General features: G+C 42.0%; 1 protein-coding gene across 7 annotated transcripts in view; it reads left to right on the forward strand.

Moving 5' to 3' along the window:
• Window positions 1-17,615, forward strand: part of SCAPER (S-phase cyclin A associated protein in the ER) — a 420,029-nt gene that overhangs the window by 117,672 nt on the left and 284,742 nt on the right. For all 7 annotated transcript variants that reach the window (XM_075006917.1, XM_075006920.1, XM_075006919.1 and 4 more), the window contains exons 14-17: window positions 632-743; window positions 1,946-2,086; window positions 6,252-6,407; window positions 16,918-17,060. In XM_075006917.1, coding sequence (XP_074863018.1) covers window positions 632-743; window positions 1,946-2,086; window positions 6,252-6,407; window positions 16,918-17,060 — 552 coding nt within the window. The remainder of the gene's footprint in view (window positions 1-631; window positions 744-1,945; window positions 2,087-6,251; window positions 6,408-16,917; window positions 17,061-17,615) is intronic.

Here is a 17,615-nt window from a genome sequence, read left to right on the forward strand (position 1 = left end):
ACCATAGAGCCCCGCAGGGGCTGGAGAGAGAGCATCTCTCAACCCCTCAGCTGATGGCCGCCATGGCGGACCTCGCTATTTCGAAGTTGCGGGATGCGCAACGACTACACGGTCCCTACTTCGACATTGAACATCGAAGTAGGGCGCTATTCCTATCCCCTCATGGGCTTAGCGACTTCTACGTCTCGCCGCCTAACGTCGAAGTTAACTTCGAAATAGCGCCCGGCGCGTGTAGCCGTGACAGGCGCTATTTCAAAGTTAGTGCCGCTACTTCGAAGTAGCGTGCACGTGTAGACGCGGCTTAAATGTCCAAGATAGAATAGATTCACTGTTCCATAAAGTTATGATAATATTTCTTATTTTCTTTATAAGATGTTTTAACATTTGTGGAGAGAAAAAGCTGGTTGTTATTGTTGTAAAGTTTGTCGCTTTTGTACTGTATTTTAGTTTAAATGTTGAAAGGTTCTGAGACTGAAAACCTATAAATGGGGTTAAATCAAATAAATTACATTTCAGAGGTACAATGTTGTTTTTACTTCCTTAAATATGTTTAGATAGATAAATTACTTATAGGATTTTCAGTCTCAGTTCTGAGTCTCATTGGCTTATTTTATCATGTTTATATTAAAAGAACAATAGCAGAGTCTAAAAAGAAACACGAGGAGAAACAGATGAAAGCTCAACAGCTGAGAGAAAAGTTACGTGAAGAGAAAACACTAAAGCTTCAAAAACTGATGGAGCGGGTAAGTTTTCTATGGTTGAAAAGATCCAATATATATGCATTTAGAAGAGTATATTTTGTTCCCTTTGTCCAAAAACATATTCTACTGTTAAGTTTAGATTTAGTTTTAAAATGAACCTTGTCTTTTGGATCTGAGTTAGCAGAATCTTAGTGCATCACACAAGTGACCTGATTTTCTAGGAGGCCTGTATATTAATATTAGTTATATTACCAAAAATCTCATTCTAGATTGGGCACCCATTGTACTACGTGTTGCACAAATACATTGCAACACACAGACTTCCTCCCGTTAAATCTTACTAGTGTGAAAAAAAGAAGCAACAGAAAAAGGATGGGGAGTTGGAAGTGGCAGGTGAAAAATCACGTAAACCACTCATCAGGGTTATGATGGTCATGCATCTTGTTAGTTCATTTTCATTTCTTTCTTCCTTCATTTGTTCTTTCGTATTTATTCAGTTGTCTATTTTGGGAGCCAGATAGGGGAAGGGTAATGAAAGAGTGAATAAGGAATAAAAATGAAGAGGGACATTGATACGGAGGGAGAAAGTTGGGTACCAAAAGGGAAGGAAAAACAGAAAGGCTGGGAACTGCAACTGGTAGGTGTAAACTTCAGCAGGAGAGGGATTAGTAAACTGGGATGAGCAACCAGCCATTAGAAAGAAAATAATGTCCATAGTTCAGATTGTGAAAAGCAGTCTATTAATATTGCTGGCATCCAGTGGCTTGCAGTGGCTTATGTGCTGCTCCAAGCTGTTACTGTGGGAATCCCTGCTGCTTGTAGAGAGTGGTCACATCTGAAGGGCCCAGTCTGCTCCCTGTCTGAGGGATCCTTTTGAGTTTATGTTACCTGAAGCAAAAGGCTTTCGTTGTACTGTGTGCAATACTACACTGCACTTGTAAAATAGTTTTGACGTAATTAAACTAAATTATTGTCAAATCATTAAGTGCTGTGAAGTTTATGAGAAAGTCCCACACGAACTCATTCTTATTTGGAGAAATGCTGAGACACATCAAAAGAACTCACTTAATTTTGCATTTTTTTATTCAGTCCCCTTTGAGCTAGACTAAAGTTACTACAAGATTTTGCAGGATAGTTTTATGTTTTACTATCACAAACTATAGATAAAGGCTGCAAAGTAGAAGATACTGGGAAAAATGTAGCCATGAACTGCCATACTCTATTAATTAATACAATGTGGGTAGGAGAAAGATGTGCGAAAGTGGAAGGAAGAATTACTGGACCAGAGGCGCCGGATGATGGAGGAAAAATTACTCCATGCTGAATTTAAACGTGAAGTGCAGTTACAAGCAATTGTGAAAAAAGCACAGGAGGAAGAAGCCAAGGTAGGATGTCCATATTGGAAAAACATTTATTTGTTGAGTGTGCTCAGCACTATACTGTTGTGTATGGTCTGTACCCTGAAGGGCCTACAAGTGACACATATAGTACAGGCAATATAGATCAGACATGTGATCACCAGACAAGCAGAATAAGGTTCATTCTCAGTAAGTTGAAAGTTTTCCTTTTAAAAAAATAACAAACCTTCATAGGTAAACTATCCTTGGGAAGGTTAATGTCAGAAGTATATTTTAAAGAGGGATTTGAACAAAGAACAAGTCGTGTACTTGCAACCCTTTGGAAAGATGGGATGTGCTAAGTGGGGAAAGTGCTCCCAATACTACACTCCCACTCTGGGATTAAGGGATAATCTGGCCCTTCAGAGGGAATCCTGTTAACATTCTTCACTTGTTCGTACTAACCCACGGTTCCTTCCCCATTAGACATGACTAGAATCCTAACACATGTAAAGTAGTGACTTGAAAGTGATTGAGAATGAGTCCATAGAAGATGATGGAGAACCCCTAAAATAGACCTATCACATTTTAAACTTTTCTTTCCTCCTGGGTCTCTGAAGTACCTTGCGGAAGAAACAAGAAGGTTGATTAGACTCTTAATTTTTTACACTAAATGCACAGATGATCGTATTTTAGCTGTTTTTCTTTTTCCTTTTAAAATCAGTAGGGAGTTGTTAATATTAAATTACTGGAGAAACTTGTAACCAGAGACTTTATCCTAGACTCATAGGAATGGAAGGGCCCTCAGGAGGCCATCTAGTTCAGTCTCTTGCGTTCATGGCAGAACTAAGTATTGAAATGGTATATTTATTCTGGGAAAGTAGACAAAACTTATCAGTGCTTTCCTGACTTAACGCCTGAGATGATAGTTGCTGATAAATGCTTTTTATTTTAGTTTACCAATGCATCGTTAATAAAATAACTTAAAAGAAGAATTTATATTATACCTTTTTTTTGTAAAAAAAGAAAAAAAAAGTGTTGTCTTAAGATTGGAACGCTGTGTTTTATATATAGTGAAGCACTATATCTGAGCTATGATTGATATACCTTTTCAACATTGTTAGTTATCATAATCATGATAAAATTGGTTTAGCAGCTTAATTTAAAGACTTTCCTGTCATTTAGTTTAGAATAGATTCTGGACTATCTGATTCAGTCTAACACATTTACCTTAATTATTATTTCATTAAACCAGCATGGCTTCTGTAACCATATTAACTAAACCACATTTAGCGTAATTCCCAACTAAGCAGATATTTGAAGTGTTCTCTGTGTTTAAATGTGTGAGATCTGCTGCCTCTTGTGGTTCTTTTGTTCTTAAGGATCAAGGTTAATTGGGTTTACAGAAATACTAGCTGATGTATAATACAGTTGAAAAACCATGATGACTGTTGCTACCCAATTGGTTTTCCAAATTCCTACTGCTTGCTGTTCACTGAACTGCAAAATCAATTCTGTAAATGTATTCAAGTCAGTAAACAAATCAGAAAATTTATCTTTTGTTTGGCCTCTTATTCGTTCCATGGAGTTACATCTGCATGAGCCTTTTATGGAGTCACACAAATGTAAGTGGTATAACAATGTAGTCTCTTTCATATTCAGTATTTCCGAATGAGTTTTGTCAGTGCTAGTAACTTTTTGTGGGTTTTTTCCTCAATAACTTTCTTTCTGAAATCTACTTTATTTAAGATTAAATAATTGCCTTTTCTCAGTTGTGTATACCTTTGGGAAACGTTCACCACAATGCAAATATTATATGTGTGTATATATATTAAGATTCACCAAAATCTTTTCTGCACTTCTGAAGTATGGAGACATGGCAAAAAAAGAAAAAAAAAAACTTACTTCAGATCATTTAAAGTAAAATAGGGCAAAAACAGTGAGGAATACAAAACTTAATTTTTTGCATATTTTAATACAAATAATTAAAATATCTGAAAAGCACTTCAAAACTGGCTCCTATCCATCAGTTTTTCCATGAACTATTTCTTATCGATGTCCGTATTAGAATTAAAACATTATGGATCAAAGCAATAGTAAATGTAGGTTTTTATAACAGATCGTGTCAAGGAAAAAACAATTCAGTTTGACGTATTTTCCTTAATTAAAAATATATATATACCCACTTGAAAAATATTCAGTTTTGTGAGGTAGATATCAGTATTTAATAGAGCTATAAATACATAACATTTTCCAAGTAAAAGATGGAAAAGATTATTGAGTCATAGAGGCCCTACATACACTCATGCACATGCATAATTTCATTAATGTGGGTGTGTTGGCTACTGCAGGGGTGGCGAAACTCTCTGCTCAGTGAAATGCGTCTTTTACTCAGAGTGGCACACCCAAACTGCTCACCCCTACTGTCTGCACGCACCCCAGTACCTTGGGAGAGAAGCGAGTAGCTGCAATGGCTCTGGTGAGACCCTAGTAGGGGGTTGGGGTTCTTGGCTCTGGAGTAGGGGAAGGGGATTGGGGTAGAACTGGGGACTGGGATGCCTCACTCTAGGAGAGGGGTAGGGGATTAGGTTAGATTGGGGGTCTGGGGCTGCCCAGTTCTGGAGGAGGGGGTGGGTGCATTGGGTTTAGAGAGGGGGGCTGAGGGCATCTGGCTCTGGGGGAAGGGGAGGGCATTCAGCCGCTTATTATATGTTTATTTTTATATATGGGGGGGAGAGAGAGTGATTATATATCTATGCCTAAAGATATAGATATATAAAAATAAATATATAATACGTGGCTTTTTGCACTCTGTCCATAGCTATTTTGGCTCTTAGTCTCTAACTGGTTGGTCACCCCTGGGCTAGTGCATTATTTATTCTTGCTTTAAATGTCCCAAATTTTGTGGATATTGTCAATTTCTCGGAGAAAATTTCCCCAGTGCAATGTATTGCATTATTGGGAAGAGTTTCCTGATATTAAGCTTAAATTAAACTTTTTCTGGATTGCTTATCCCCTTTCTTTTGTGTACAGGTTGTACATCCTTGGTCTGATACCCTTGGGACCTGAGTGGTCCCGAATGAGAGATTTTGCCAGACCAGGGGAGGTTAATACTGCTTGGCCCCAGCTCCCTGCCTGCCACTGCTGGTCCTGCAGCTAGAGCTCCCTGCCTCTGGCTCTCTGGTCTTGGCTTGTCTCCACTAGCACACTGGCCTGGGCCCCAGCCCCGTTCCTGCATGGTCTGATCTTTGCATCCCTGCAGAGCTTCATCTGCTCTGCTGATTGAGTCATAGAATCATAGGGCTGGAAGGGATGTCAGGAGGTCATCTCGTCCAGCCCCCTGCTTCAAGCAGGATCAACCCCAACTACGTCATCCCAGCCAGGACCTTGACTGGCCTTCCTTTGCTCAGCTGCTTAGAAAAGATGCAGTATCAAAAATATTTTCTGTCCTGCTCAGCAAAATATCTAGGGCTTCTTCTGGCTATGTGGGGGTGGATCTAGGCCAAAGTAATGCATAGAAAAAGTAATGGATCTGAGCCAAAGTAAAGCTTTTTCCGTGTGGACTTTTAACAATAATCCTGGTTGGTGAAGCTATGAAATGAGGAGTCTATCATTTAGACCTAATTGTACCAACATTTAAGTTGAAGTTGGTGGGCTAGTCACATGTAAAGAAAAGCACGAGTAAATTCTTGCAGGAACGGGGCAATACTTTCATTTAAAAAACATAAAATGTTATGTTGCTATCTGAGACTTGTTGTAAACCAGAGCCTGCTACTTTGTATTACAGTCTAAAGTAAATTTACTTTTAAAAAGGTAATCAAAGATATTCAGCAAGGTATTTAAATAAGTGAACAGTTCCTTTAAATCCACTGGAGCTATTCATGAGTAAGATAGGGATGTACTGAAGTATCTTCCTAAATCAGGGCCTTATCAATAAGGTTTAGTTTGTAGTGGTTCTTGATATGTAGGATAATGTAGGTAATTTTATTTTAAAATATGCCCATTTTCTCTCATGTCTCTTTGTGCGTTTAACAAAGGATAGTATCAGATTGAGACTAAACTGGAAAATTTCTGATGAAAAACCAGGGACACCTGAAAGGGTGTATTGCAAACCTCTTCTTATCTGCAAAAGTTAAAGATGCACCTAGGATAGATTCCATTAAATGTTACTTTTAGCTCTTCAAATGTCTTGTATATCTTGGTTTAATTGCAGGTAAATGAAATTGCATTTATAAACACCTTAGAAGCCCAAAATAAACGGCATGATGTGTTGTCCAAATTAAAGGAGTATGAACAAAGACTGAATGAATTACAGGAAGAACGCCAACGGAGGCAGGAAGAAAAGCAAGCACGTGATGAAGCTGTTCAGGTATGATTTAACTTTTCAAGTGCAACAAATAGCTGCAGAAATATAATAAAGGCAATTCATTTGTTCTTAGTTACAATTATACAGCATATGATTATCTGCTATGCTAAATTACTAGAAAAGCCAACTTCACAGATCAATTGTTTATAAGGCTTCAGGAAGCTAGGAAAAATGTGATTGTTAAAAGACGTACAGGGCTGTTTATACAATTACTGGTTAGTTAGGACTCTTCATGTCTTCAGCTTTTAAAAGAATGTAATGGCTTTTTTGTAATGGAATAACAAATAGGTTTTAGCAATACTGAAGTCTTTATGATGAAAGCCTGAAGATATCAAGTGCAAAACTGTAGTTAAACAGTGATCATATGCATACTAACAGAAGTATTTCAATTGTATGGGGCTACTTAAAACCACAAAGAAAATGTTTGTGTGCTCCTGGAATTCTGTATTTTTGACTACACCCTTCCAATGCTAGGTTTCTCTAAACCTCATACATCCTCTATTTGGCACTGCTTCGTATGTTACAAACAAAAGCATAACTTTTTCTCTTATGTAAACTCCCCTTTCTTCTGTGTACATGCCTCAGATCACCACAAGTATCTTTGGCTGAGGATACACAATGATAAATTTGAATTTAAGGCAGTTAGCTCAATATTACCAGGTGACTGTCTTCACTGTAAATACCATTAGCTTGATTTAGGGTGCACTAATCTCGAGCTTACAAAATTGCAGTTACCTGACAGGTGTAATGTCAAGCTTGAATTCAGAAGTTTGATTAAAGGCCAGTGTGGACACACCACATCTTAAAATTAAATTTATTAGTCTCCAGAAGTGTCCCCTATCTATCCTACAAAGCTATCCGTGCTGCACCTGGCTCCCAGCTCCCCACTACTAGTGGGAGCTGGGAAGCTGATCGGGGGGGTCAGGCAGCCTGCGGCCAGGCATCTCGAGCCGTGTGGGGCTAGGCATCCTGTGGCCAGGCGTTTGGAGCTCTAGGGGGCCGGGCACACTGTGGCCGGGTGGCTGGAGCCGTGCCTGGGGCCAGGCACCCCGCAGCTGGGCAGCTCGAGCTGCATAGGTTCAGGCAATCTGCAGCCAAGCAGTTCCAGGCACCCCACGGCCAGGTGGCTCCTGCTGCAGGGTGCCAGACACCCCGGGCAGGCACCCATCCTTCAGGCGCCCTTCACCACCTGCGACCAGGCGACTCCAGCAGGTGGGCTCAAGCAGCTCTTCCAAAACAGCCGGTGAGTGGTAGGGCTTTGGGTTTTTTTGGAGGGTTTTTTTTTGTGGGGGAGAGGGGGGATGTTTTCAGGAGGTCTGTTTTTGGGGGGAAGTTGGGGTGGGACTGGGGTTCGGGGAGCCTTTGGGGAGTGGGAGTGAACCCTCACATTTAAGGGACTATGGGTAAGAATGGACAGTCCTATCAGTCCATTAAATGGAGGATTCACTGTACTAGTGGGAGCCAGGAAATTGACCAGGGCAGCAACCCTAGTCTATTTCCTAGGTCCCCCAAGCTGCCAGACCAGGGAAACTGACAGCAGTGCTGCACCTGCCTCCTGGCTCAGAATGTGGGGCTGAGGGAACTGTGGGATAGGTTCCCACAATGCACTGCTGCAGCAATATGTTGAATTTTTTGGGAGCCTGTGGGATGTGAGGATACTCAAAATCGAATTTAGAAAAAACGGCATTCTAAAATCGATTTTCATAAATTTGAATTTAACTCGTAGTGTAGACGTAGCCTTTCACATGTGAAATTTTAATCACTCTTCCTTTGATAGCCATGCAGTTGATAGATGTCTGTGAGGAGATTCTGTCTCTGTATGGCAAGGGTTGGGAGCCTTTTTCCGGTTAGGGGCCACACAAATGAGAAGGAGCCCTGCTCCCCACCCCTCCAAAAAAAAATAAAAACCTAAAAAACTCCTCTGTGATGTGGCCCCTACCTGCAAAACAACAAAAAGGAGACACTACCCTCATTCTCCTCATGCATCAGCCCCAGAGCCTATGGAAGCCAGGGCTAGTATATTTTGTGGGCCCCTCTAGGTCTGGGATTGTTGTGTGATGGGACTAAGATGTTCAGTGTGGGAAGGGGCTGCCAAAAATTGTGCTTGGAAAGGGTCTGAGACGGAGGGTGCAAGGGCAAGCTAGTGGGTGGGCAGTCTGGACAGGAGTTGGGGGCAGTGTGGGATTGGAGTGGGTGATCTGACCTGTAGGGGGGCACAGGAACTGGCTGCAGGTGTGGGCAGTCTGTGCAGGAGGGGTGTACAGGAATGGGGTGGGGATCTGAGGGCGGGGGTGCAGGAGTGATCTGGAGTGGTGGGGTCTGAGTGGGGAGGGATGGTGAAGGAGGGTTTTGGGGTGCAAGGTCTGGAAGGGAGGGGCCAACATGGAGGGAGGGGGCAGGAGCAGGGTGGGGAGTTGAGGTTGGAAGGAGGGTTTAGGAAGGGGATGAGAGCTGGGGTTTGGACAGGAGGGAGAGAGCATGAGGGAGTGAGAGAGGCTCTGGGTGGGAGGGCGCGCAGTTGTAGCCTAGGGATTCAGGGTCCTGGGCAATGAGCATACAGCTTACTTGGGCAGCCAGCCCCGAGCTTTGAGCTCCAGATCCAGACAAGCTGCAATGTGGATCCGGACTATGGGCTTGAGGGGTCCTGCTTTATGGAAAAACAGAGCTCTCACTTTTTCACTTTTGAAAGTTTAGCAAGTCACAGTGAGACAAAGGTAACTACAGAGGAACAAGAAAACAAACTTACCCCATCTGTCTTGATAGAACTTGGATTGATCATTCAAAAAACCCTTTGGTTCCCAAGGATTGTGTGTCTCATCAGCTGTGACAGAGACCCCTGTTAGAGTAGTCAAAATACACACAGAACACTTGCCCATATCAATTGCACAGTCAGCTCATTTATGCCTGCCCTGGATTTCACGACATAGCCTTCCCCTCTCTTGAACTCCTTTTCTACAAGTAACTGTATTGCCCAGGATCTTCCTCCTGGGAAGGACTTGGCCTGATCTTATGTAGAGCTGGAGGCTCACCCCTCCGCCCCCTACATGTCATGAAGCCTTTATGAGAGTTAATACAATTGCGAGCAACGCCCTCAGCTCCAGTGAAAAGGGTGTATACTAATTTTTATTTGTACTTGATTCATAGAATCATAAGCTTGGAAGGGACCTCAGGAGGTTATTGACGCCCTGCCTAAAGCAGGATTAACCCCAACTAAATCATCCTAGTCCAGACTTTGTCAAGCTGGGACTTAAAAATCTCTAGGGGTGGACATTCTACCACCTTTCTAGATAACACATTCCAGTGCTTCACCACCCTCCTAGTGAAATAGGTTTTCCTTTTATCCAACCTCGACCTTCCCCATTGTAACTTGAGACCATTGCTCCTTGTCCTGAGATCCTTTCTATACTGTGTCTAGCTTTTTTAAATAGTTCTTAACCTGTGTTTTCCCCACCAAGGGCAGCCCACCTGCTTCCCATGCTGCACTGCCTAGTGCAATAGTCTGGGAACTGACCTTGTCCATGAAGACAGCCAAAAAAAGCATTGAGTTCTTCAGGTTTTCCCGCATTATCTGTCACCAGGTTGCCTCCCTCATCCAGTAATGGCTCCACGCTCTCCCTGATCACCCTGTTATTGTTAACATGGCTATAGAAACCCTCCTAGCTACCCTTCACATTTTTTTGCTAGCTGCAGTTCCAATTGTGCTGTCGATTTCCTGATACTCCCCTGAATTCTTCAGCAATATATTTATACTATTCCTTCATCATCTGTCCAAGTTTCCACTTGTTATATGCACCCTTTTTGAGCTTAAGCTCACAAAGGGTTTCCCTGGTAAGCCAAGCTGGTTGCCTACTATATTTGCTTTACTTACTGCACATCTGGATTGTTCGTTCCTGTGCCTGCTGTAAGACTTCTTTAAAATATTGCCAGTTCTCCTAAACTCCTTTCCCCTTCATATTAGCTTCCCAGGGGATCCTGCCCATCAGTTCTCTGAGAGAGTCAAAGTCTGCTCTTCTAAAATCAAGGGTCTGTGTTCTACTGCTCACCTTTCTTCCTTTTGTCAGGATCCTGAAATTCACCATCTCATGATTACTGCAGCCCAGGTTGCCACCCACTTCTGTTTCTCCTACTAGTTCTTCCTTGCCTGTGAACAGCTACAGGTCAAGCTGCGCATGGCACTGGCCAGTTCTTTCAGCACTTGTACTAGAAGGTTATCCCCAACATTCTTCAAAAACTTGCTGGATTGTCTGTGTGCTGCTGTATTGGTCACCCAACAAATGTCTGGATGATTAAAGTCTCCCATGAGAACCAGGGGCTGTGATTTGGAAGTTTCTCTTAGTTGTCTTAAGAAATCCTCACCTCTCTCATCTACCTGATCTGGTAGTGTATAGCAGACACCAACCACATCACCACATCTGTTACTTCCACCTCTAAGATTAACCCAAAGACTCTCAAGTGGCTTTTCTCCCTTCACATACAGGATCTCTGAGCAGTCATACTGATCTCTTACATACAGTGCAACTCCTGGTCCTTTTCTCCCATGCCTTTCCTTCCTGAGCAGTTTATATTGTTCCATAACAGCGCTCCAGTTATGTGAGGCATGGCACCAAGTCTCTGTTATTCCAATCACCTCACATTTCTTTGATTGTGCCAGGGCCTCTAAAATCTTCTTGTTTGTTTCCTAGGCTTCTTGCATTTGTGTACAAACACCTTAGATAATTAGCTGATTGGCCTACTTTCTCCTTTCAAATCAGGGCTCCTTCTCCATTGTTCTTTCCTCCTTCCCCACTTACCTCAGGGCTTGTGTTACCATCCCCCGACAAACCTATTTTTAAGCCCTCCTCACTTGGTTTGCAAGTCTGCACGCAAAAATGCTCTTTCCTCTCTTCGTTAGGTGGATCCCTTCTCTTCCTAGCAATCCTTGTTCCTGAAACAGAATCCCATGGTTGAAGAAATCAAAGCCCTTTCTTTGATACCACCTGCTCAACCATGCATTTACTTCCAAGATTCGATGATCCCTACTTGGACCTCTTCCTTCAACAGGGAGGATGGACGAGAATACCACTTGTGTACCACATTCCTTGATCTTCTTTCCCAGAATTATATAATCTGCAGTGCTCTGCTCAAGTTCATTCGTTGTTGTGTCATTAGTGCCTACTAGGGAAGTAGGAAGGGGTAGTAATACTCAGGTTTGATGATTATTGGAAGACTCTGTCATTTCTTGGCTTCTAGCTCCTGTAAGCGGTAAACTTCCCGAGATTCCAGATCTGGGCGGCAAATGGATGACTCCATCCTTCTTAGGAGGGAGTCTCTGACCACCACCACTCGTCGTCTTCTCTTAGGCTTGGTGGCCATAGAGCCCGCAAACCTAGGACTACGCATCCCTTTCCTTCCTTTCAGTCAGTGGTGACTTCTTCTGATCCCTTCCCTGAGAGGACTCTGCCACAGGATTCTCCACCGTAGCTCTCATGCAGAGATCCTGAAAGCAGTTGCTTATGTCCACTGGATCTGGAGATACCTGAATTAGCTTTTTTCTCCTGGAGGTTACATGCTTCCAATTGTCTTCCTTGTTTTGTACTTCCCTCTCTAGTTACTCAACCTGCTGTGCCTGCAGTACTAAATTCTGCCTTCTCTCAAGGAAGTCTTCACATTTTCTAATGGACTGGAGGGTTGAAATTTGTGCCTCAGGTTCTCCAATCTTTTCTTCCGAGACGGCAACCAGCTTGCTATTGGTATATATGAAATCCCTTCCATCTTCTGGGAGGAAGCCAAACATGGCACCTGCTGTGCAGGTCACAACAGCTGACTTGTCACTGTCCATTCTTCCCTTTCAGAGAGTTCCCTCAGATCTTTTTATTGCAGCCTTGAAGGGTAGAAGAGAAACAAAAGTGTAAGAAAGAGACAAAATGGTATGGGGCTCCCCCCTGAGGCAAACTCCCTGTTGACTGCTGCGCTGTTCACTTCTCACAGTGTTCACTGTGGATGCCTTTTGATATTTCTGCTGTCTAGGCCTGGCTCAAAGCCTTGCCTCCAACCCAACCAGCCCCTGAAAGCCCACCTGGAACAATGCACTCTCAGTTCAAACTTTTCAAACTGCCTGATTGTATGTTTAATTCTATTATTTTAAATACACATTGCATGACAGGATGTGGTAATACCAATAAACTTCATTTATAAAATAACATTTAGTTTTTATTTATAAACATTGTCAAGCAGGTCAGCTGTCACTACCACCAAAAACTTAGTAACACCAGAACCTTAAAATATACTCTCACGCATAATCATACCACCTTGTTGAACTAGAATGATCATTTATGGTTCTCACAAGTGACCATAATTCATAGGTCAGCAACCTGCAGCTCTAGGGCCACATGTGGCTCTTCAAGGAGTCACTTGTGGCTCCAGGTGCTGCTGCCACTGACTCCTCTTGCCCTGCCACAACTGAAATAATGGAACTCAATTTAATTGATTTAATGACCAGCAGGGTGGCGGGAGGGATCTGGCTGTTAAACCAATTAAATTGAGTTCCATTATTTCAGTGGCAGGAAGCGCTAAGTTGGGGGAAATGCCAAGCCTGCGGGAAAGCTGGTGGAAGGGGTGGCCAAGTCTGCCCATGCTAGAGCCATGCAGCCATGCTGAAAAGGAGCTGGTGGCTGCGGAGGAGCAGCAGCAACAAGTGCATCTGGAGGAGCTTGTCAGCTGAGGCAGGTTAAGCCTGGGGATAGGGGGTGGGTTTGAGGCTGAAAGGTGTTAAGCCTGGGGGTGGGTTTGTGGGATGTGGGGGTAAAGCTTGGGGATGGGTGGTGTATTTGGGGGCTGAGGCAGGTAAAACCTGGGGATGGGGGGAGGGTTTGGGGGCTGAGGTGGGTAGATCCTGGGAGTGGGGGTGTGTGGAGGGTTGGTGCAAACATTGTTCCTTACTGCTTAAGAACCTCTCCCCAGTTTCAGCGTTTTTCTTGTGCTCATGTGCTCTCCAATCCAGGGGTGAAAAGTAACTTAAACTTTCTGTTTTATAAATCATTGTGTATGCGCTGTTCTTAAAATAGGGGTGACAAAAAGCATGGCTTGACAATATTTATTAAGGACTGTCTCATAGTCACATGCATTGCAGCTCTTGAAGTATTGATTTTGTAACTGAATTTGAAAAAAATAGCCCTTCTCACTGTTTCGGTTGCAGACCCCTGCCATAACCCAACCACATTGCACATATGAATTAAAATATTAAAAATTAATACTGTATGTAGTAGCACACAACATTACATATGTGGAAAGGGGGCTGAGTTATGGATAATGTTGTCATTATTAGAACTCTGAACTTCCTGACTTTTATTGGTGTAAAATAATAAACAGAGATAAGTCGTCATTGCATTTTAAGGTTAAATATCTGGTATTTACATTGTAATGCTAAATGGTTCTAAGGAGCATGGTGAAAGATTTTGGGGTTTCTTGAACGAATATTTTGCTTTTGTAGCCTACAATTTTCAACTCTAAGAAGTGTAGAATATATCCAATATTACTGTTAATTGGTCAGTCTTTAAGTCAATTATTGAGTGAATTGAGTGACTAGAATTTGTATACCCATTTAGTGCCTGTACATACCATTGCACGTTCAAATTGTTACACCTATCCCTAGATTTGCAAACTTCGATTTACAGATTTTTGCTAGAACGAACCATGTAAATTTATATCTATTTTTCGATGTGCAAACATAGTTTTCACTCTAACGAAGAATGAACCAGCATCCAAGTGTCCACCAAGGAAGAAGGTACAGCTACTGCTCTGCCAACAGCTCCAGCCCTGGACTTGGGAGTCAGTGGGGCATGGAGCACTGCTGGCAGCTTTGGTCCCGGGATTGGCTGGGGCTGAGAAACCCCAGCAGCACGAGGCCTGGTAGCTGACGGGGTGTGGAGCTCTGCTGGCAACTCTGGCCCCAGGACCAGCCAGGCTTGGGAACTCGAAGCTGGCTGGGGCACAGAACTCCCGGGGGCACTGAGCCCTGTCAGCATCCCCAGCCACTCAAACCCTGGGGGTGGGAACTCCAGCAGCTGTGAGGCTGGGACTCAGCCAGGGTGTGTAGATCTGCCAGCAGCTCTGGCACCAGGGAGCTGGCTTAGGTGGAGAACCCCGGCCGCCAAGCAGCTGGGGTGTGGAACCCCAATGTCCCAGCCTTTAGAGCCCTGGCCAGGGAGAGGGGAGGGGAGCTGGCTGTAAAATAAAGCAGTATGCATGTGTAGGCTTACATGCTTCCCTCAGCCACCCTGCTCTTCCCAGGTGATTCACTTGCTTCCTTGTGTTCGTTTCATCTTGACTATAAGAGATATTATTCTTCAGATATCTTCATTTTTTTATCGTCATGGGTCCTAACCACGAAAAAAATTTCTTCAGCAAGTGTTACTAAGGCCAAGAAACCAAGGAAAGCAATATCCGTGGCTACCAACTAGAAGTTATTAAAATAATTGAAGAGGGCCAGTGATTGAAAGACATATGTTTGGCAATGAACTTGGCAGCATCAGCAGTGTGTATCATATTCCTGCACAAAGAACAGATAAAAGAATTGGCTGAAACGTGGTGGTGGTGCTAAGTTGCGTCGAATAACAAAGGCTAAGGACGCTGTGATGTGTGAACTTGAAAGACTTTTAATATGTTGGATCAATAGCCATAATGAACACAACATGCCTTTGAGCTTCTTCATCATAAGGGAGAAAGCTCTGCCTTTGTTTGAGGACCTGAAGAAGAAAGCTAAGGAAGAGAGGCAAGTTGGGACCGCCAAAATAACTTTCACAGCAAGTCACAGTGTGTGTGTTACGGGTGAAGTAGCATCTGCTGGTATTCAGGCAGCTCACATTTTCCCTGCCATAGTGCAATGAGTACTTGGTGGAGGTGGATATTCTCCAAAACAAACCTTTAATGTTGACAAAACGGGGCTTTTCTGGAAAAGAATGTCTTCTCAAACCTTTATTTCCAGGGATGAAACAAAAGCAATAGGTTTCAAGACCTCAAAGGATCAACTGAGGTTACTTTTGGTGGAAATTTGGAAGGAGACATGAAATTGAAGCGTCTCCTCATTTACCATTCAGAAAATCCAAGAGCGCTTAAAGATTTAACAAGGCATCATTTTATGCCTTGTTTAAGCCTTTGAGAACATATGATATGGTGTTCTAATTGAAAGACATGGGTAACAACAGTTTTTTGTTGATTACATAACAAGCTATCTTTCATCATTAGTCTCTAAATTTTGTGTTGAAAATAATCTGGATAATAAATGTTTGCAGATTCTCAATAATTCTCCCAGTCACCCTATCAATGTCAAATATTATGGAGATAACATTTGAGTGGGTTTTTTTGCTCCCAAATATTACTTCCATCCTTCAGCCAATGGATCAAGGCATCATTGCTACATTTAAAGCTTATTACCTGCAACTGGTGATGAGGTTTTTTGTGTTTGCATCACGCAAAGACAAACCAACAATTAAGCAATTGTGGAAGAACTACAACATCAAGATGGCTATAGAAAATATCACAACTTCATGGAATAAAATTACTCAAGGTATCCTGAATGATGTTTGGAAAAAGCTGTTGCTGAAATATGTTCATTATTTCCGTGGTTTTGAAGGTGAAGACTATTGTGCAACTGGCACCTCAAGCAGCATTCAATGATATAGACACAAATGATGTTCAAGACCTGTTCTTGTCACTTGGCAAAGAATTGGCTAATGAAGAATTAATTCAGCTGGATGCAGAAAGGTTATCTGAAAAAGAGCAGGAATTGCCTGGACCACAAAAAATTCTGGACGTGAAAATTCTTCAGTGCATTCAGTACATTGAAGGCATCTACGCAAATTCTCAATGGCAGCGACACAAACTTAGAGTGGAGTTCAGCATGCAAGTGACAAATTAATGAAGCCATTCAATGCTATCAGGAGTTATGTGACATAAAAAAGAGGGCTGCGATGCAAACTTCAATTCTATCATTTTTTCAACCCTGAACTCTGTCAGCTGATCTTCAACCCTCAACCTCAAAAGCTGAAGATAAAACTCCACTTAAGGAGATTGAAGTCACTGCCGACTGTCTTCTAAAGACAATGCAGAGAATCCCATGTAACTCTGATCAATACCACCTTCTTCACCACTATCTAAGAACTGACTAGTTGTAATAAATGTCTTAAAAAAGTAATACTGTTCTTATTTTTATAATTGTATAGTATTGTAACGTGGGGAAAATTTTGGGTGTTGGAAATCAGTCAGAATTTTTTATGTTGAAATATATTTTCGATTTAAGAGTTCTCACCATACAAACAGTTTTCGTGAAACGAATTACATTCATAAATCAAGGGATAGATGTATTTAGGTACTTATGTGTGTTTGTTTGTGGGCATCTTTTCATATGTGCCTCAAGGGTTCTGTCAGGTGTACACATCTGGTCCTTAGAATATTTAATGATGGGAGAAAACGATTTCAGACCATTGTTAATTTTTAAATAAAAGTCCGTAGCTGACAATAACTTACCTACCTTTAGGAGCGTAAAAGAGCACTGGAAGCAGAACGCCAAGCCCGGGTTGAAGAGCTCTTGATGAAGAGGAAGGAACAAGAAGCTAGAATTGAACAGCAGCGGCAGGAGAAAGAGAGAGCACGGGAAGATGCAGCCCGGGAAAGGGCCAGGTAAGTCGTCTTACAGTTTTGGGCACTTATTCTGCATGGTGATCAGTATAAGTAGATTGTTGCTCCTGTAAATATCCCAATAAAGGCTTGGGACTTCAGTTTTGTTATTTTTAGAGAGTAATACTGATTAGTAACATTTATAAATGTTTTTGAATAGAGAAATCAGGTTAATTACATTAATTATTCTAAGTTGGAAAAAGTGCTGTGTAAATTAGCAGTGCACACTACTTTATTATTTTATTATAGTATTAAATTCGCCATGTCATAAACTTTTATTACTAACAAAACCTTTTAACTAATTTCCTTTTTCATCGTTTTTATGGTTTGTTCATAATCAAAAATTCACAAAAAGATTTTTAATTCAGTAGTGATTTCACCTTTTCACCTCTGTATCTCTGTTGTGCCAAATATGAGTTGAATGTATATATGAATTTTGACCCATTGAACCTAGGTCCATCATTAAATTGTACATAGAAGACTTGCTTCATGTTAAAAATCATGCTCTGCTTAATTATTAGTGTCTGTTTGTTTTGTCTGAAGTTTGTTTTCCTGCCC

The sequence above is a fragment of the Carettochelys insculpta genome, chromosome 12 (genome assembly GCF_033958435.1).
Source record: "Carettochelys insculpta isolate YL-2023 chromosome 12, ASM3395843v1, whole genome shotgun sequence".
Lineage (NCBI taxonomy): Eukaryota > Metazoa > Chordata > Testudines > Carettochelyidae > Carettochelys > Carettochelys insculpta.